The sequence below is a fragment of the Centropristis striata genome, chromosome 9 (genome assembly GCF_030273125.1).
Source record: "Centropristis striata isolate RG_2023a ecotype Rhode Island chromosome 9, C.striata_1.0, whole genome shotgun sequence".
NCBI lineage: Eukaryota > Metazoa > Chordata > Actinopteri > Perciformes > Serranidae > Centropristis > Centropristis striata.
The window spans coordinates 9,273,143-9,294,688 of record NC_081525.1 but is presented as its reverse complement, the minus strand read 5'-3'; the positions used below and the strand labels follow the sequence as shown (position 1 = coordinate 9,294,688).

At 39.2% G+C, this 21,546-nt stretch overlaps 1 protein-coding gene across 1 annotated transcript; it reads left to right on the top strand.

The window, feature by feature from the left end:
* The first annotated feature begins 1,934 nt into the window (after window positions 1–1,934).
* Window positions 1,935–20,384, top strand: slc5a9 (solute carrier family 5 member 9). Its single transcript, XM_059341125.1, has 14 exons — window positions 1,935–2,043; window positions 4,006–4,124; window positions 4,458–4,529; window positions 7,500–7,604; window positions 8,421–8,585; window positions 8,694–8,799; window positions 10,288–10,368; window positions 10,533–10,738; window positions 11,911–12,046; window positions 12,536–12,643; window positions 14,297–14,447; window positions 17,233–17,401; window positions 17,911–18,126; window positions 19,817–20,384. The coding sequence occupies exons 1-14, from the start codon at window positions 2,022–2,024 to the stop codon at window positions 20,126–20,128; spliced, it is 1,968 nt and encodes a 655-aa protein (XP_059197108.1). The 5' UTR covers window positions 1,935–2,021; the 3' UTR covers window positions 20,129–20,384.
* The last annotated feature ends 1,162 nt before the right edge of the window (window positions 20,385–21,546 follow it).

Genomic DNA, 21,546 nt, shown 5'->3' with positions numbered 1-21,546 from the left:
TTGCCCTTACAAATCACTGTGAGTATGCAGTATCAAGCATATGATGTATTCAAAACCACAAACAAATCATTGAGCCGCCCTTCCTTCCCTTAACTCGCTTTTATCCATGTCAGGAGCCTGTAGGAATGATGACTCAATTTTACAAGTAATGTCATGAGGCAGGCTATGGGTTTCCATCGAATTGTACGATTTTTTTAACTCAATATGCGAATGGAACAGTACAACTGTTAGTATATATATATGTGTGTATATATATATATATATATATATATATATATATATATATATATATATATATATGTGCACACACTAATTAAACTGTGTGCATATACTATAATAAACAAAAATTATATTTGTATTTCCTTTGTTGTTTTTTGTGCCACATTCAGACAGCCCATGAAAAAAGTTTGGATTGATCAGGTCATTTCTTTTATGTATGTAAAATTTTCCATATTATTTAAATCAACTGTACAAATAAAATCTTTGGATGTCTTTTTCCTTTAGATGGACCGTTTGTTCAGTCTTCCTCCTTATAGAAAGAGTGTCCAGACTACTTTGTGTAAATCAATCTACATAAATCACAAGTATATTCAACAATCAAGCATATCCCATGCAAAATCCTAAAAATAACCCGACGCTCCTAACACACATAATTCTCATTGTGATACAGGTCTGTTACTGGTGTGAGTCCACTGTCACTGTCAGACGGGAACATTTATTTGCCTTATTTCCACTACACGGTTCAACACAACTCAACTGGACCCAACTAGACTCCACTCGCTCTTTTTTGGTTTTCCATCAACAAAAGTTGTGGATAAGTTGTGTGCCATGTAGCTTTCTAAAAGGTGCACTGATCTACTTTCTTCCATTCCAATTCCAATGCCTGAATGTGAATCAATTGTGAATCAAAGGTGGTGACCCTCAAGGGTCACCACCTTTGCTATGTAGTGTTAGGGGCCGAACCACCAACCTGTTTGAAATCAGTGAAAATGGTGGAAGAGGAAGCTCCAGCTGTCAGGATTAAATTGACAAATACCAAACTATACAAAATGAATTTATACATGTTAATTCTTACATGTTACTAAGCACCACAACACTGTAGTCGGATAGAAGCCAATAATGGGTTAATTTATCAGTCTGAATTGAATATCTGTGGATACGCTGTGACGTCCTCCACTGACTATTAGCGGTGGGTCTAGCAAACTTCCAGTTAGTGATCCTGTCGAAATTCGATTTATGCACTATAAGCCCACTGTTTAGCTCATCAACATTGGTGGAATTAACCAGCCAGCTGCTAAATGAGTAACATTTAACAACTTAATGCCTCATCCCCACACCCGTGTGACACAGTGGGAAAGCTCACTGATATCAGCTGATGAGTCATAACTTTGTTTGGCTCATTATCTGCAATCAGTGTAGCAATAAGGCACACACACACACACACACACACACTCACACACACACACACACACACACACAGATCTATCTTTGTTTAGGTACACGTTACGACCTGGTTTTATATGGTGAATACACACACACACACATATATATATATATATATTCACCATGTCCTTGTCCTTATTTACTTTGTTTTCTTCTCTCCCATTTGTTTAGTACATGTTATGAAAATAATATACAAAGGAGAAAAAGGAACGTAGCTATTCGAGTGTAGTTAGCAAATGAGAGCAGCATATTACTTTCTTTTTCCACCTGTTATTGACCTGTGTAGCACTGACCAATGAAATGTTGAATCAAACTACATACTATACCCAAAGCCAACTGTGGATGCCTAATAAAATGAAGTCATGAATGTCGGTCTTTGCCAATTTAAAACTTCAACCAGGGAAGTTTGCCTGTCTCGATAACAAGCTGATTAATAATTAAGCCTCAGGTTGACTGCACAGATTCACATACCTCTGTCAGGTTTACTAGCATTACTGGCTAACTGTCACACAGAGTCAGAAGAAACCCCGGAGGACTGCCTACAAGAAGTGCACACCATCTGAAAGATTGGAATCAACATGTTTGCCAGTCTCGCTACAGGTCTGAACCTTCTTTCACTCACATTTATGCTCATTTGCTCCTGGACGACTGTTATACAACAAGTTTTACTGTTGTAAAGCACACTATAGACAGCTCTCCAGAGCATGTTATACAGTACCACAGGGGAATGCAGAGATAAAAACCGTAAATGTGTTAAAACTGCTGATTCAGCAACTCTTAACAGAAATGGGCAATCTGCTGGAGCTTTTCACTGCACAGTCATTTTTACTTTCACCCTGGGCGAGACAAAAACCTTTGCTTTGGAGACCTGTTGGCCAACGGGTATAATCAGGAAGAGGCAGTTGAGTGATTTATCTTTAGTGCCTGATGATGCAAGGCCCTGTAAGATGTTGTGAAGTGTCATTTCAAAAGTGAAAAAACAAACATATTTCACTGTGACCTCTGGAGGTGAAGCAGTGAGAACTGTGGATTATCCAACAGAGCTGAACTAGGATAACTCTCAGCACATTCACAACAGACCACACATACTGAAACTACTATTTTTCCATTTATTGTTTATGCCAGTAAAATATATTTGGTTTAATTACTACAAACAAAACTATTTCTAAAACATCCACAATAGGTATGGTTAATCAATATGGCATTAACTTCAATAAGAAAGAATGTATGTTTCACTGATGCTGCAGTTTCAATAAACTAGGGATATTACGTAACGATGGCTGCAGCTTTTAACGGATACGTTTTGAAGATGGTGGAGGAAGGAGGAAGAAGCAGGAACGTTAGGTTAATTGTTTCGGGTGAAATGGTCCAGAGGGATGGATGGACCTCTTCAGTAGTAAGGATAGAGTTCATGGTGTTACAGTCATCCTGGCTCTTGACCTGGGAAGGTCACATTTGTCTAAAACCATATTAATTGTTGTAGGTTCTTCAGTGTATTTCTGAGGTGCTTGTCACCATATTCAAAGTATTATTTCTGGGTATAAATCAGTGCTTTATTTAGTGTATTTTTCTACGATTTTGTTGTGTTCTAACTGATTTTATTTGCCTGGTAATTAAATTTTGGTTTTCTTATTCCTCCAATTTGATCTTGTGTTCTTTTATTCTTTATGCTTCAAATGAAATTATACAGCCCCTAAAAAGGCTGGTGGGAGAGGTTCCAGGAATGTCATTAACACAAAAAAATGTAGTAAGTTAGGATTTACAGTATATATATATATATATATATATATATATAAAAACTGTGTTTTTACAACATATACAATCCTGCATTCCCATGTTCAGGGAAGGTTTATATCAATTCAACCTGAAAGTTGCTCTTCAAACATTCAAACATATAACGCTATGTTTTTTCAGAATGTTAATGGACATCACATCACCCCCCACCCCTTATCCACCTTCCCTGGCTACCGGTTAAATCACGCATTGAATACAAACTCCTCCCCCTGACCTACAAATCCCTCTACGCCCTCACCCCTCCATATCTCACTGAGCTCTTCCACCCCTACAAACCATCCAAAACCTGAGATCCTCTGACAGGTCTGCTCATCACCCCCTGCACCAAACTCAAAACTTTTGAGGCTCGTGCCTACAGCTCCGCAGCCCCCACCCTCTGGAACTCTCTCCCTGCAGCAACCCGAAATGCTGCCTCCCTGGACATTTTCAAAAAGTTCTCAAGCACTATCTCTTCACAAAGGCTTTTGGACTCCCTTAACTCCCTCAACTTGTCATCAGTGCCCAATTTTTTAACCATCCTACTGTATTGCATTGTAAAGTGTCCTTGGGTTTCTTGAAAGGTGCTATATAAGTTATTATTATTATTATTATTATTATTATTATTATTATTATTGTATCCTGTATGGGCTTGTTGATGTATTGTGCTTGCATTTCTTCTGTGTGCTTTGACTCTTTATGTTTTTTATTACTGTGAATGGCGTACCAGTCTAAGACACAAAATAAATAAATGGTATTAAAGTGAAATTCTCTTCTCTGCTTGGCATGCAGGCAGCAGCTCCGCTGGGTTCACCACTGCACCACCTCCCAGCACAAGTGTCAGTGTGGATGCTGCTGACATTGCTGTGGTTGTCGTCTACTTTATTTTTGTCATGGCGGTTGGAATCTGGGTAAGTCTGGGAAATGGCTCAACTCATTTACACTTGCGCCTGTTATTTGCTATTATGCTTAACAATATCTTGAAAATAAAACTAAAACTTTTTCATGCGAGCCCATGTCCATGATTGTGTTTAACCCCTGTGGGCTTACATTCAACTAGGTAAAATTGAACTAATAATTTCGACAAATTATATCAAAGTATCTTAAAGCATGCTCAAAGATCTATCTATCTAGCTATCTCATTACTCATTGTTTGTAAATATGTGATAATGCATATGAGAACACATCAGTTTTCTGTTTTAGGTGTAGTGCTGGTCTAAACTGTACTTCTTCCTCCTCTGTAGGCATCAGCACGAGCCAGTCGCAGTACTGTGAGCGGGTACTTTTTGGCTGGCCGTTCAATGACTTGGTGGCCTGTGAGTACCAAACTTCTGACTTTTCATGTTAATATGATATATGCTATATACAATAAGGCTGTCAACATATTGTCGTTTCAGTTTTTGTTCAGTTTTGTACTGAACAATTAAACTTTGTTGCTTTCACACCAACCATAACATTGCAGAGAGGTAATTATTTATAAGTAAAAAAAGAAGCCAAACAATAATGCATTCAGTTAGTAAAAGAAAAAAAGAAAACATTGTCATTATCTTTATTACATACTGATTGCACAAACATTTTCCCTCAATTTTAACACTGTATGTCATTCAAAATGCCAACACCAGTACTTGATATACAATAGATGCCACTGTTGCTTTAAGACATTGAGGCTTGCAACTCTTCTGTGTGGAGCTTGCATGTTCTCCTGGTGTCAGCATTTTCACTTCAGTCATCCAGCTTCCTCCCACAGTCCAAGGACATGCAGCTTTTGTTGAATTAGTGACTCTAAATTGCCTGTAGGTGTGAATCCTGTCTCTAGGTGTGTTTTCACTGAGTACTTTCGCTAAATATAGCGACAAAGTCGCTAAGTTGGCAACACTGCTTGCCGCGTCGGCCTGTTGTCACATTCAAACTCTGTTGGTTAGCTACTACAAAAGTACCTGTATGGGAACAGAGGCTGAGGGGAACTAACTAGTGGGCGTAGCCAAAACAGTCAGCCGTGTAGAACCTGATAATGTAATAAAATCCCGTTAATGTAGTAACCCCGTTAATGTAATAAAAATCTGCACTTGAGTCCAGTGAAAATGTAATAAAACCTGATAATGTAATAACTTCCCAATAATGTAATAAAGTTCATTTCCCAATAATGTAATACACTTTTAACCAATAATGTAATAAAGTATTACATTAATGGGAGGTTATTACATTATCAGGTTAGCCTTCATTTCGCAAGTCCTGATAATGTAATAATTTCCTGATAATGTAATAAAGTGCAGCAGACCACCCACTACTTGAGTTCAAGTGGTGATACTGTGTAGGCAACACTAGCTCAAGAGCTCTAGCGCCACCAACAGGTCAAAGTTGAATGTTTATTAACTTTTGACCCGTTCATCCGTTTTTCACACACGAATGCATTCAAAAGCTTCTTGAAATCTAAAGGTGCTTGGCCGTGACAACCAATCAAACTTCATGGCTATGTCGCCAAACAGGAAGTTAGTCTATTTCTCAGCAACGCTTTAACATATCTTAACCAAACTTGGTACATAGAGTCATGACATCATCCTGGGAACACCTAAACAAGTTGGTGAACTTTGACATCTAGGGGGCGGTGCAATATCGAAAATGTGTTTTAACTCCTATATCTTCACATAAGTGGATTGCAAACTTATTTTTCAATGTCTGGTGATATTGCCAGACCTCTCCAAATAGCTCCTAAACTATTTTGCATCTTACATCTCCTGTAAGCCCACCACCACTCTTCCACCCTCTTCCCTTACCTCCTGCCTCTCCGATATCAAATCTTGGTTCACTTAAAACTTCCAAAAACTCAATAACGACAAAACTGAAATCCTCCTTGTTGGCACCAAATTCACTCTTTCCAAAGTTGAAAGTTTCTCCCTCCAAATCGACAGCTCTTCAGTTTCTCCCTCCCCTCAGGTTAAGAGTCTGGGTGTCATCCTTGACAGCACCCTATCTTTCCACTCTCACATCAATAACATCACCCGGTCTGCTTATTTCCACCTCCGCAGCATCAACCATCTCCGCCCTTCCCTCAACCCCCACACCACTTCCGTGCTTGTCCAGTCTTGTCACCTCCCGCATTGACTACTGCAACTCTCTCCTCTTTGGTCTCCCTCACAAGCTCCTCCATACACTTCAAATGGTCCTAAACTGTGCTGCTTCATCACCAAAACTCCCTCATTCCACCACATCTCCCCCGTCCTCCAGCAACTCCACTGGCTTACAGTCAAATCTCGCATCATCTACAAAATCCTCCTCTACACCTTCAAGGCCATCCACAACCTCGGCCCTCATTATCCGTCTGATCTCCTCCACATTGCCACCCCTTCCAGCTCCCTTCGATTTTCCTCCTCCATCCACCTCTCTGTACCCTCCGCCCGCCTCACCACTATGGCGAGCAGAGCCTTCAGCCGATCTGCCCCCCAACTCTGGAACTCCCACCGGACATTCGCAACACCGACTCTCTCCCACTATTCAAATCCAGACTCAAAACTCATCTGTTCCAATAATCTTACTCCATTTGATTGCACTGCACTTCTTTTTTTCTTTGTTTGATTATTTTCTGAAACCCCACTTTTTTGTTCTGTTTTGTTTATTGTGTCTTGTTTTCATTCCCTGTTTTGTCTTGTTTATATTATTGTACGGTGTCCTTGAGTGTTAGAAAGGGGCTTATAAATTCAATGTATTATTATTATTATTATTGTAAAAATGAGTCTGGTCTGTTTCAAATTTGCAGTAGCTTTTTGTCCAGCAGAAGGTGGCAGTGGTTATACTGCAGAGTAACATATACAACAGTACAACAGTGTGAAGTAAATATTTAAACAAAAAATCTTATTACAAGAGCCTTCTTCTTCTTGTTTATCCATTAGAGTTCATAATGACCGAGGCACAACTCATGTTATTGGGTTTTAGTGAGTGTACAAATGACTAAACAAACTGACCAGCGCCCAACACTCTTTGCTGCAACCACACAGGTCAGGGACAATGTAGAGCTCAGAGATGCAAAACCATTTCCTTTCTTGTCAGACGTGCTTCCTCTTCAACAAAGCATAGGCGCTGCTCTCTCGCTCCTGCTCTCACAGAGGACTGCACCTTCCTGGACTTCTCTTCTCCAAACAGTTTATTCCTGAACAAGTAGCTCCCAGGTTTTCTGGTCAAATCTAAATCAATAGATGCTGTTATGTTTTTCACAGAATTGAGAGAAAAACTGGATCACAATCATCTTCAGTAATCTAATATAATCTTATCTAATCTGTGTGTGTTTACAGATTGGAGCCTCTCTGATGTCCAGTAATGTTGGCAGTGGTTTGTTTATTGGTCTAGCAGGAACAGGGGCAGCTGGAGGCATCGCTGTTGGGGGATTTGAATGGAATGTAAGGAACACAGTCTGAGACACACAAACACACACACACACACACACACACACACACACACACACACACACACACACGCACACACACACACATATGTGTGTTTTTGAGTAAAAAGCCACAAGTTCTCAATTGGACTGAGATCTGTGGCCAGATGTACCATGAACTGGTATTTTTTAAATGAAGAATGTGTATGACCTCACACAGTCTTAGCTGATAGCTGCAGATGGAGATTATATATTTATTAATTGCATCAAACTTTTATTTACATTTGATCATTCTTGTGTTAATGGCCATTTTATCCTGAATGTTTGTATCTTAAAACATTCATTTTAGCCTGTACCCTCACAAAACTTCCAGCGCCTCCTGAGCATGATACAGCCACCATCATGCCTCATGTTTACCATTATGGTTCCAATGGAAAATAATACTTTACATCCATTGAAATACCAAAATACAACCACACACACACACACACACACACACGAACTGTAAGCAAGGCCTCGAAAAAGCATTATATACCAAGGCTACAAAAAAAAGTTCAATATTATTGAAACTAATTTGTAACTGTATGTGTGCGTGTCCATCTGATAAATGTGGATGCACCTAATCTCAGTTTTTGTAGTCTCCCCCTTTCATTTCTAATGACCGGTCATTTTTGACAGGAACATCAAAAGTGTACAAAAGTCGAATAAAACACACAAAATTTTATGCAAATTGATAAATACCCATGTCCTTGTATACTTTTGTGTTTCTTAATCTTAGTAGGAAGCACGCTTGCAAGACGGTCTATAGTTAAAACTGTGTGTGTTCCTGTAGGCAGCATGGGTCCTGGTGGCTCTGGGTTGGATCTTTATCCCTGTCTATATCTCTGCTGATGTGGTGACCATGCCTGAATACCTGGCAAAACGGTTTGGAGGCCAGAGGATACGTATATACATGTCTGTTTTGTCACTCATCCTCTACATCTTCACCAAAATATCTGTAAGACACACAAACAAACAAACAAACAAACAAATCTGGTACAATCCAAGACACAGTATACTGACATTTGGTTGTGTGTGTGTGTGTGTGTGTGTGTGTGTTACTCAGACAGATATATTTTCAGGGGCAATGTTTATCCAGGTGGCGTTGGGCTGGGATCTCTACCTGTCCACAGGCATACTGCTACTGGTCACTGCTGCTTATACTGTGGCGGGTAAAGTCACACATGCATGCACACGCACTAAGACCCAACCAATACAACACACAATATCTTTGATAAACTTTAATATAAAATGTTTGAGACAGAATCTACTTATTTTAATCACATTAAATATAATCTTTATGTGTATGTAATTCTAAATCAAGAGAATTTTGAATGAATCCAACACAATAGAATTAGTCAGTTTTTAATTGACAGGCACTTCCTGTTAAGTTGTTATGAACTCAACTTGTAACGTAGTTAGATTTAATTAATAATATTGTGTGCAATCTGTTGCCTCAATTTTATTGACTAGCTATTGTTTATCTTTTTTTACAGTGTACTAACATGTCCCAGCTCTGTCTTACCCTGATGAAATGCATTCACTGTCACTACAGAGATGTAGAGTTTCCATTTTTGACACCAGTATTGGAAACGTCATATATCGGCAAGAACTTAAGTCTATGCATCGGTGCGACACCACATTATGATATATTTTACACTCACAGGAACAACAACACCTGTCCCTTGCTACCTGATCGGTTCACCCTGCCCAATCAGTGCTGCACATGTGCAGCTCTCAGCAGAAGTGGGATGGAGGCTGGGTGGCTCACTCGTTGGTTAAGTCCTTCATCGGCTCTGGAAAACCAGATTGCTGCACCCAAAATCGATGGTGGAAGTTACTGGCGAGTGGGCTGTGTTGCTTCTTTGTCCTCTCTGTTGGGAGTGGCATATGTGAAGTGCCGGTTGGTGGAGCCTGCAAACAGAAAATCCTGCAGATGTTATGTTTTACTAAATTGCGGCCTAATTATTAAAGGAGTTCTTAATATGAATAAATAAATACATTCGAGCCTACTTTGGGACTATTAATAGCTTAGTCACTCACTAACTATTTCATGGTTCTCAATTAACATAATCGATTTTAATTGAATTGTAAGTGTAGTGTGTATTTATATAGTGTGTGTCCATATCACTTTGTAAAATAATGAAAAGTATTATTAAAAATGATTGTTAATTAAAAAAAGCAATTTAAACCTAACAGAAGAACACGTGTTAAGCAATTATTTTGAATGCTGCCTCATACAGCTTAGGTCTAAAGAAATTGTCACATTGTCACATTACCCGGCTGTGGCTCAGTTGGTAGAGCGGGTCGCCCCCCAACCGATGGTGGTTCGATCCCTGACCATGACAGCCTACATGTCGAAGTATCCTTGAGCAAGATACTGAACCCCAAATTGCTCCCGTTGCTGCGTTCATCGGTGTGTGAATGAATTCCCAATGGTGGCAGGTGGCACCGTTTAGGGTAGCCTCTGCCACCAGTATGAATGTGTGTGTGAAAGGGTGAATATGCGCAGTCTGTAGTTTAAAGCGCTTTGAGTGGTCGCAAAACGACTAGAAAAGCGATATATAAGTGCAGGTCCATTTACCATTACCATTTACTCTAAAACAATGTGCACAATTTCAGAAATGTAAGTGTGTGTGTGTGTGTGTTTGTGTGTTTAGGTGGTTTGGCAGCGGTGATTTACACTGATGCGCTTCAGACTGTGATCATGGTTGGGGGAGCATTTACACTAATGTTCATAGGTAAGATGCACACACACACACACACACACACACAAACACAGTTCTCTTCCTGTCTTGGTGCTAAGCTGCTGCATCCACATTAATCTTAGTAGGCATTTCAGGGACTAAGCCTGTATAAATATTGATAAATTCTGTAAGAGTGTTTGTGTTTGTACATTTCCCAGCATTCTCCAAAGTTGGCTGGTATGAGGGCCTTGAGGGCAGTTACATGTCAGCTGTTCCATCGGTGACGGTTGAAAACACCACCTGCCACCTGCCTCGTAGCGATGCCTTCCACCTGTTCAGAGACCCTGTGTCAGGGGATTTACCCTGGCCAGGCCTGGTGTTTGGGCTCACTGTACTGGCTACATGGGTCTGGTGCACGGATCAGGTGATCACTAATAGTCCTTAGAATGTTTGAGTGTTACAGTGTATTGGTATCTCTGTCAGTACTTCTGCATTGTAGATGGTCCACAACAGGGGCGCAGATGGGATTTTTGAACTGGGGGGGACGAATCTGTCAGCAAATTATTTCAACTCAATAAGTTAATTTCCCACTCCATGCCTTAAGCAAATATGTTTTATTTAAACATTTTTTAAATTAACTGTAATGTAAACAACAACAACAACAACAACAACAACAACAACAACAACAACAACAACAACAACCCCAAAATAAAAATAAGTTTGTAGGCCTACATGAAAATCCCAGTGCAGCCAAAATGTTTTACTGATTTGAAGCTGACTCAATGAAGGACCCAAAAACATCTCTCCTCCTTTCATTCCCCTGAACATACTGCTGGGCAATTTCTTGTCTGTCCAGTCAGTCAAGCCTTTAGAACCAGTGTTTCCCACAGGATTTTCTGAGACTATGATGGGGAAACCCAAACAAAGTAGAGCATGCTCCCCTGGAGAAATTTTTGTCCTAAAAGCCTAAATTTGGTGGCCTCTAGCACATTCTAATGGCACTATTCCATCTTAATCATTTCATATTTTTCAATTAATTATTGTAAAGGAGAATAAGGGTTCTGTGGTATTTAAGGCATCATATTTTGACAGTCTTCTTGTAAATTATATGGTGGACTCTAACACAGCCATGTTCTCTTATTTTGAAAGCTACATGTGTTTGCTTTTATTTTGAAGGCGGGTCTAACACGTTCTTATCGTAACGCCTAATGGTGTGTTACATTAACACTGAAAGTCGGAACTTGGACCTTGGAACAACGTTGAACGAACCATTAGCAGCCGGACTGTCTATGTGTACTTTAATGTAAAAAGTCTAACTAACGGAACATTAATCGTCTGTTTTACTGGCGATGTTTGTGGCTGAACGTGGGGGGGAGGGATCAGGATCACTATGAATTTTGGGGGGACATATACCCCCCATCCATAGTACCATCTGCGTGCATGGTCCACACTATGACAAAAGACAGTTAAGGTTATGACTTTTGAAGACGACGTTAGTTCAAAGAGAGGCATTTTGGGGGTTAAAAATTGGACTTAATATTTTGTTGTGATGTTTTGTGGGAGAGGTAAGAACAACATGTATCTTTTTGTGTGCAGGTTATAGTCCAGAGATCTCTGTCAGCCAAGTCTTTGTCTCATGCCAAAGCGGGTAGTGTGTTAGGAGGCTACCTCAAAGTGCTGCCAATGTTCTTCATAGTCATGCCAGGCATGATCAGCCGAACACTGTTCCCAGGTCAGTCTGTGTCAAATACTTCTTTATGATTAAGTACATGCACAGAAGCCAGAAGACTTTAATTTACCCCAATATATTTGTAGCCATTGTCAGATGCATTCACAGACTTGAGCCTTCAATTCAGTTCACTTTTCTGCAGCTCCATTAGACTTGGTGCTTTACATACTCCAAATGTGCAGCCAAATGTCATACATTCATAACTAGACATAACATCCACTGTGCAAGATGATGTCTTTAGAAATTGACTGTCTTACTATGAGTAATGAAAAAAAAAGTGGGTGTGGCAATATGAAGTTCCCAAAATCTAAAACACTACAGCATTTTAATGGTAGTTACCAGTAATGTAAAGTGCACATGCAATGAAAACATGCAAATGTGATATCATCTGGCTTTTGAATGTAGGACTAATCAACCTGTTTACTTTCAGAGACGGTACAAACAACTGTACTAACTGCATGTTTTTTTTTCTGTCTTTGTGTGTGCTTGTAGATGAGGTAGGTTGTGTAGATCCAGCAGTGTGTCAGAGTGTATGTGGAGCATCAGTTGGTTGCTCCAACATCGCCTACCCTAAACTAGTGGTGGAGCTAATGCCTGTAGGTGAGTTACACACAAACAATTTAATTCAACCTTTTCTGTCCCACTTAAAGACTAATTTGAAGCCTTTTTTTTTTTTTTACCATACTAGTGCAGTGCCTGTATGTATTCGTATAGTGGGAGATGCAACATAAGAAGTGAATAAAGCTAAATCTCCACTTAGCATGCTAATCGCAAATAACAGAATTTGCACATTACATGCAGACCACTACAACGTCTGCAACTCCATAAAACAATTACTTTTCATAAGGTACGCACACCATCCAGCACATAGACATTGAACATTGATATTCGCTGGAAACTATTAGAATATTATTGGAAAATCAAACCTTAGCGCACTTTAACACTTGGAAAGATAGGTACAGATGAGATGAGTCAGGCGTGGAAATCCAGAGTGAATTGTGTTACTGACCAGGTGTAGCCCTATCACACAATGGGGCGGAGCTCCCCTAAAGGCGTCCGATCAGAAACAGTGCAATGCTGCAACACGTCCTACGTAAATAATGATATTTTGAAAAATGAATTCAAAAATCTTCAAAATCGAGGATGCACACCTTCATGCCATGTGCATGCCACATACGAAATGTTAGGTCAGTCTGACTAACGGTCAGCGAGATATGCCCTAGACACACACACACACACACACACACACACTTCTTGCTTTTATAGATAGATAAATGCAAAGTTTATACACATCCAGTTATGTACAGGAAGGTTGAGTTGAAAAGCAGTTTTACTAACTATTTAAAATTAAGCTTACAAAGGTAAGTGTATAGTACATATACAAAAGGTTTCATCATTAGGGAACAATTTCATAGTTTGAAAGGAATAAAATCATCCTGTAGAGCCTACATCACATTTTTATCTGATTGTTCTCCAATTGTATTCATCATTCTGAAACCATAACAAATTATTTGAAGATGACTTTTCACTCCCGCCACCAAAAAAGAATCAAAAATGGTCTGATGCCAATATTTTAAGTTACATTATAAAGACAGGTTAACAGAATTACTCATCCCGAAACCTTTTTATTATAACATGCTGGAATAGAATTCACAGAATGAATGTTTAGCTGACAAATACTGAATTCTGAATTCATCCCATAATAATCTGGGCTGCTCTAATTACAAATCAAAGATCCTCAACAATGTCAAGTAGGCCCAAATGTGGTTAATACTCATATAGTATACTATATATATAATACTCAGTTATATATATTAATGGCATAGTGGTAGTAGTAGTAGTAGTAGTAGTAGTAGTAGTAGTAGTGGTAGTAATAATATAGTTGTAATAGTAGTAGTAGAAATATTAGATACGATTTTTATTCCAGATTCTTAATTGTTATTATCATTAAAATGTCTAAACACAGTTTATCAGCTCCATTTGGCATTGAGCAATAAGAAAGAACAGCACACAAGTGTTACCAATATTGAAAAAAAAAAAAGGTTGCTCCTCATGCTATACAGGATATATATTAAATGTTTACAGCCTCTCTTGTCTTTTCCTTTCTGCTCTGTGTAAACAGCCTGCAGTTCATTTTTTTTCATGGGACTGTCTGTCTCAGTGAAATCAATCATGGCTTCCCAGAGCACAGAATTTACTGCTTTGTGTAGGATGTGGTTAGTTCAAGGAAATGATTTTCTTCTCTCCGTGCAGGTCTTCGTGGTCTGATGCTAGCAGTGATGTTAGCTGCTCTGATGTCATCTTTGACCTCTATTTTTAATAGCAGCTCTACTCTGTTTACACTGGACCTCTACCACAGAGCCAGGCCTCAAGCTTCAGAGAGGGAGCTCATGATAGTTGGAAGGTAAGGGCTGATACAGATCCTTGAGGCAAATTAGTGAATTTTAATATTTAGGACTGCCAAATGTTTCACTGAAATTTCGAGTGGGATTCAGTATTGGTAAAGTCGGTGCATTCCTGCCACCAGGAATTTCCTTTTAAAAAGCTCAGTGGCAAAATCCACAATTTTAAGGACATAGTGGTATAATGTGGTTTATCAGCAACTTCCAGACACCAGAGCTAAAATGATGATGAAGTTCGCTTGGAAATCAGCAAAGTGTGACAACATTCTGCTAGGCCATCTGGAGAATACTGTCATCAGCAATGTTTCTCTATGCAACTCACTGAATTATATTTGGTGGTTTTTCATAAATTTAACTTGACAATTTCTATTTAATGGAATCGACTTCACCAGGGTTCCACGCTTGGAGCACAATGGACATGTTGGTGGCTCTACTTTGCATCAAGTGTAGATTTGAAACTCACTTTCACACACATTAGGTTTTTTTGTTGATCTTTACAATGGCTTACATTTAAAATTATTTTTGGGTCCACGCTTCAGGTCAAAGTATGTTGAGCACGACACATTAAATACAGTATATCTGGAACATTGCATGTGACAGGCTTACTTTTTCTGCCAAGAACATAACCATTGGGCCTTTCCAACAAGTGCTCCAATGCAATTTCAGAAGCTGTGACTCAGTGGGCAGGCCTAAACCCCCAATGCTGTCCATGCCACCTGGACTGAGACATGTAACAAGAACCCAAGGAAAGCTATTCGCTTTGACACTAAAGCTATATGCAAGACTGAGTGGTTGAGACAGAAACAGGCCTTGAACAAAGTTAATTTCCTCCTCATTTGTGGATCTGAAAAATGCCATTTTTGTGTCAGAATGTTCAGAAGACTGGCTTGTGAACAATTTTTGGTGACTAGGACAAAAGACTGAGGACAGAATCTGTGCTCACTTTCATTTCTCCCATTGGAATAAACTGACCCAGACCTGCTGCTGGTCTCCTAAAGGTGCGTAGCATTGGGGAAACCTATGTGACACAAATACAGGAACTGACTCTCCAGTGAATCGTATCACTTCTAAACCGTTTCTTCTTCATTTCACCAGCAAGTGAACCAGGGTTATCATCATTCGGGGTACACCATGGACAGGTCACCAGACTATCAGTTACATAGAGACATATTAAACCTTAGCTGCATCTCTTCGGACCGTGGGGAAGACAAAAGGGCCATAAGCCAGATTGGAACCTGCTACCGGCTCTTGCTGTAGGGTGAAAGTGCTAACCACAACACCTCATAGGTATCCTGAAGCTTAATATAAAAACAGAGAAATCAAATCTGTGATAATAGGACAAGTATAGAGTAGTTTTAAAATATATGCTGTGTAAATTCTTTGTAAGATCCAGATCTGTAACCCACTTATTCCATAACTTTGCATCTTGATTCACACTACCTAGTATGTATTGGTTCCATAGACTGTATATAAATAATGGACGTAGTCACGTGACATCACCCATTCGTTTGTGGACTACCCGTTGGCGTCGCCATAAATAACTATAATAAACTGTCATTAAGTGAAAATACAGTGAGAGGCTCAAAGATATGAGACCAAACCGCTAAACGTCCTTTTTAAAAATATCTATACAACGTTATATATAACTTTATTGACACGTTGCCATGGATACGCATTGTTCTGCTTCTCTCCTCATGACGGCTTGCTTGTTAGTGACCTGTCAATCAAAGGTAGCCACGCCCCAAATCATACGATTCTTTATCTTATATTTTCTTCTAAATGGGGCCATTATTTGAACTTATAACATCAAATTGTCTTGAAGAAGATTTTTTACTAGCGATTGAGACCATAGTGTTGTCCTAAAAAAATTCTGAGGTGATAAATCAAGTGAGAAGTTTTCTCATTTTGCATTGAAATGAACGGACAGAAATCTTTCTACAGCCAAACTTAGCGCCCCCTACTGGAATTTTCGGTAGAATGCAGCTTAAGGCACTTCCTGGTTTGCCTCCCTGCTCAGACCCGGAGGTTGCCGCCTGATTGGTATGTACTGTGCTGGTACACCATAATTCCAGAGGAATAACATGGTACATTATGGACTGTAATCTAAAGTGTTACCAAGAATAATCTGATCGTGATAGATTGAACCAGATGTTATATCACATTGCTTGGCATGAATTGCCTACATCTTTTTGATCTTTTTGCCTTGTTTGTAGTATTTTTTTTACACAATCTGATCTGTTGCCTGTTTCAAGTCATTTTACTATAAACTATAAAACGTAATAGCATTGTTTTGGTCACTTATTCAATGACTGCTTGGATGTTTTTGAATACTAGATTAAATGTTAAGAACTATTTTGTTTACCGATACCCATTACCAAGCTTCAGTTCCTCTTTGAAGGCCTTCTGTAGTACTGTGGGTGCTGATGTGTACATTGTCAATTCATCTGCATACATTGCAAAGCAGTGGGAGGTATTGTGCTTGTGACTAATAGTTGTCTGGAAGTCATCTGTTTCCGTCTCGTTTCCCCCCAATATTTGATTAATTAGTCTTGTTTTAATATATAATACAACATATACTTCTGAAGATTTTTGATTAATGTTTTATTGGACACTTGATGTTAACTAATTTGTTTTTCATTTATTTTCATTGTGTTTGGAATCAAGAATTCAGTTTCCAAAGATTCAAGAAAATATACTTTCCTAATATCATTTCTCTGAACCTAATGAGGATTAACTAAAACAGCTCTGTATATTACTAATATATTATACTATTTTGTGTATTTTCAGGGTGTTTATCCTGGTCTTGGTTTGTGTTAGTCTGCTGTGGATTCCAGTCATTCAAACAGCCAATAGTGGACAGCTGTTTGATTATATTCAGTCAGTCACCAGCTTTCTAGCTCCGCCAATTACTGCTATATTCCTAATGGCTATCTTCTGGCCACGTGCCAACGAGCAGGTAGGTCTCACACACACACACACACACACACACACACACACACACACACACACACACACTGTCATGGCACATTCCCCCCAACCTCAGTTCCCACAAAAAATTAAAATCCCATTCTCACTTTGTGAGGAGGAGTGTGAATGTTTGCAGATCATACATTAACAGGAAATTAGTTGCATCCACACTGAAGCAGATGGGTCAGTGACAAATGAGGGTTGGCAAGATGTCAAATGGTGTAACCACAAATTATATATATATATATATATATATATACATATATATATATATATATATATATATATATATATATATGTATATATACAATGGCTTACTGGTTGTATAATAAGGCCATGCAGAATAAGGCATTAATAAGTCCTTAATAATGATTAATTAGGTACTAATTTACATGCTTATAAGCAACTAATTAATGCTGAATATGTGTACCTCAATATAAAGTGTTACCTTAATATTTTGTGTGTGTGTGTGTGTGTGTGTGTGTGTGTGTGTTTCAGGGTGCATTCTGGGGTCTGATGATCGGACTAGTGGTGGGACTGGTTCGTATGGTTCTGGAGTTCTCCTACACAGCTCCGTCCTGTGGCCAGCCCGATCACCGGCCTGCAGTTCTGGCTGATGTTCACTACCTGTACTTTGCTCTCATCCTATTGGCTCTCACCTGCCTTGTTGTTGTCGCTGTCAGCTTGGCCACTGCTCCAATACCTAAAGAACATGTAAGGAAAGTGTTATACATTCATGAGCAAAAGCATTCAGTACACTTTTCTACTTTGACTCTTCACTCTTTTCTACTTTGTGCTACTTTGCTAAAAGAAGCTTTCTCTGAACTACAGCCCAAATATCTATCTGATGTTCTCATTAATAATCTCAAAATTCCATATGTTAGCTGTAAAGTTCACACATCATATTCACATTTTGCATAGGTTATTAGTTTAAAAACAACCAAAATGCACAGAGGGGGCAATATATTTTTTTAATTTGCAGTATATTGAGCTCTCGTTGCACTTGAACACCCAGTATTCATGTTCTTTATATAGCCCATATACGGTAATGAGGAGTCTATTACTTGGTTCTCCCCACAATCAAAAGTTTAAGAACCTTACATTTGGTGCAGCACTGACTGTTTTTATAAATGTTTTAGTCAGCTCCCAGCATTATTCATACTGCTCTAATCTTGTTAATACACTCTATTCCTTCACTGTTTGGCTGTGTTGTATCCCACTGTCTGCCAGACACAAGACGTTGTGTTTTTGATCATCATATTTGTGATGTGACATTACATTTTCTAGACCAATCACAATCTACAGCACTGCCAACAGTCTTCTGATTTTTTATATCAGTGTGCTTGATATTTGATATAAAAGTGCTTGGGTTTTGCTGTCGTGTGTCATCTGCTGAGCAGTGCTGAGGTTTAGTTCAAGTAATGGAAATAGTTGAAACAAAAGTTGAACCAATGAAAATGGCTATGTTATATTCCTACTGTGGAAATGGGTTATCCAATGCAAACCTGTACTACAGGTACATCTAAAAAAATTAGAATATCATGAAAAAGTTCAATATTTTTTGTCAGTTATTTCAGAAAGTGAAACTCGTATATTATATAGATTCATTACACATGAAGTGAAATATTTCAAGCCTGTTTTTCTTGTAATTTTGATGATTATGGCTAAGAGATAATGAAAACACAAAAGTCAGCGTCTCAGAAAATTAGAATATTACATAAGATCAATAAAGAAAAAGGATATTTTAAACACAAATGTCAGGCTTCTGAAAAGCATCTTCATTTCTATACACTCAATACTTGGTTGGTCCTCCTTTTGCATGAATTACTGCATTAATACAGCGTGGCATGGAGGTTATCATAATGGAAGCCGATGTTGCTTTTATAGCGTCCCTCTTGACAACAGCCCATAGACTCCTATGGGGTTCGGGTCAGCAGAGTTTGCTGGCCAGTCCGGCCCAGTAACACCATGGTCATGAAAGCAGCATTTGGTACCTTTGCCAGTGTGGGCAGGTGCCAAGTCCTGCTGGAAAATGAAATCAGCATCTCCAAAGAGCAAACACAGTGGAGCAAAACCAGCAGAGGACATGGCCCCAAATCACCACTGACTGTGGATTCCAATACTGAATTTTTTCACAATATTCAAATTTTCTGAAACACTGAGTTTTAGGTTTTCATTATCTCTAAGCCAGAATCATCAAAATTACAAGAAATACAGTCTTGAAATATTTCACTCTATGCGTAATGAATCTATATAACGTATGAGTTTCACTTTCTGAAATGATTGACAAAAAATATTGAACTTTTTCATGATATTCAAATTTTTTGAGATGTACCTGTATGTCTATGATTGAAGGGTAAACCTTAATGAGCACTGACAGATCAATCTCCACTCTCCTGTCCAGCTGTACAGGCTGACCTGGTGGTCCAGATACAGCCAGGAGCCTCGGATCGACCTCATAGCTCCCCAGATGACCTCTGACCTATTGAACTCTGACCCCAGCCCGGACCCTGACCACCTGCCAGAATCGTGGTGGCGGAGGACTGCTCTGTGGCTCTGTGGGCTGACTGGTCGAAGCTCTGCCTCTGTATCTCCAGTGATTGAAAACAGCGAACTGAACTCCCTGCAGGAGAAGCCCATCTGGAGAAGAGTCTGCAATGTGAACGCTCTGCTACTACTGGCTGTTAATGTGTTTCTCTGGGGATATTTTGCCTAAATTTTTGTTTTCAGTATGGTAAGATTGATGTACTGGACTGGTATTTGGTCCTTTTTTTGATTAAATTAAATGCTTAGGCTGAACAGTCAGGTGCTGTACTGGATCTGTCATTTACGCCACAACAGACTGTTCATTTAGAGGTGTCATAAGAGGAGAGACATACTGTATTATCATAATGATTATGGCACACATTTAACCACTGAAGCTCCACCATTTACCTAAAATGTCACTTATTAAACCAGGGATGTGCAACTTAAATGCTGGAGGGGGCCACAATTTTTCATCAACACTACCACAGGGCCACATATAGGACCGTGCACTTAACCAGATATGATGAAACTGCAATTTTAAATATGTTTACAGTGCAGTAACTTAACATATTTTATGCTCAAATGCATGTAGAACAGTATAAATAGGAATACAAAAGGTTTGAAGCAAATAAAAAATAACCACTTACTGTGATTTCTTTTTTTTTTCAGTGCAAGAACAGCAGACCAACATTAATTGCAAGAAGTAATTTTGTGCATTTACACACTGCACTTTTAAGATTTCATGCTCAAATGCATGTAGTTGTACTGAAGGCCACTTCAAGTGAGGGTGCGGGCCGTATGTGGCCCCCGGGCCTCCAGTTGCCCATCCCTGTATTAAACCCTCTAAAAAGACAGCTTGGGGAGCCCCACCTGACTGACACTGATTTAGGTTACCCCTTGGAAGTAGGCCAAAAGAATTATGGAAATAAATAAAAAGGTCGTCCCCTGAAGAAATGTTTCTGCAACTCCCAATCCATACTGTGCTCATTACCAAAACTTTTATGGATTTTATGGGAGTGTGTGTGTGAGGGGTTAGGGGCACTGAACCATCTAGTTATCCTACTCATTTTTCATATCTACTCATATCTCATTTTTAATTTCTGTCTATATGCTTTCCACTAGGACATGGAGCAGCCAGCCACTGTGGAAAAACAGCTGGCCAGGGGAGTCCATGCCCCCGCGGAGGATTTATTTTCCATAAAAGCCCAAATTTGGTGCCTCTCAAATATTCTAATGCCACTATTCCATCATAAACACTGATCTTAATGATTGCATATTTTAAGAATTATTTCAAAGGAGAATAAGGGTCCTTGTATATTTTACTTAAGGCATCTTATTTTGAGATATTTGAGACAGTTAGTCACAGTTAAGTGTGATTAAAACTATTTTAAAAAGTAATGTTCGCTCGCGGCTAACAAATGGCATAATGCAGCAGTGTGTTTGGACCTCTGACGGCCCGGACAGGTTGATAGCATTTAGTTTGGCGCGCACACACATACAGAACGATCATGTGGGGTCGGGACTGATACAGACAGGTAGGCACGTTTTTCTATCATATTTTGTAGCGAAGAAGTGGTGGGCAGCTTGGTAAATTCTGTTCAATTTATA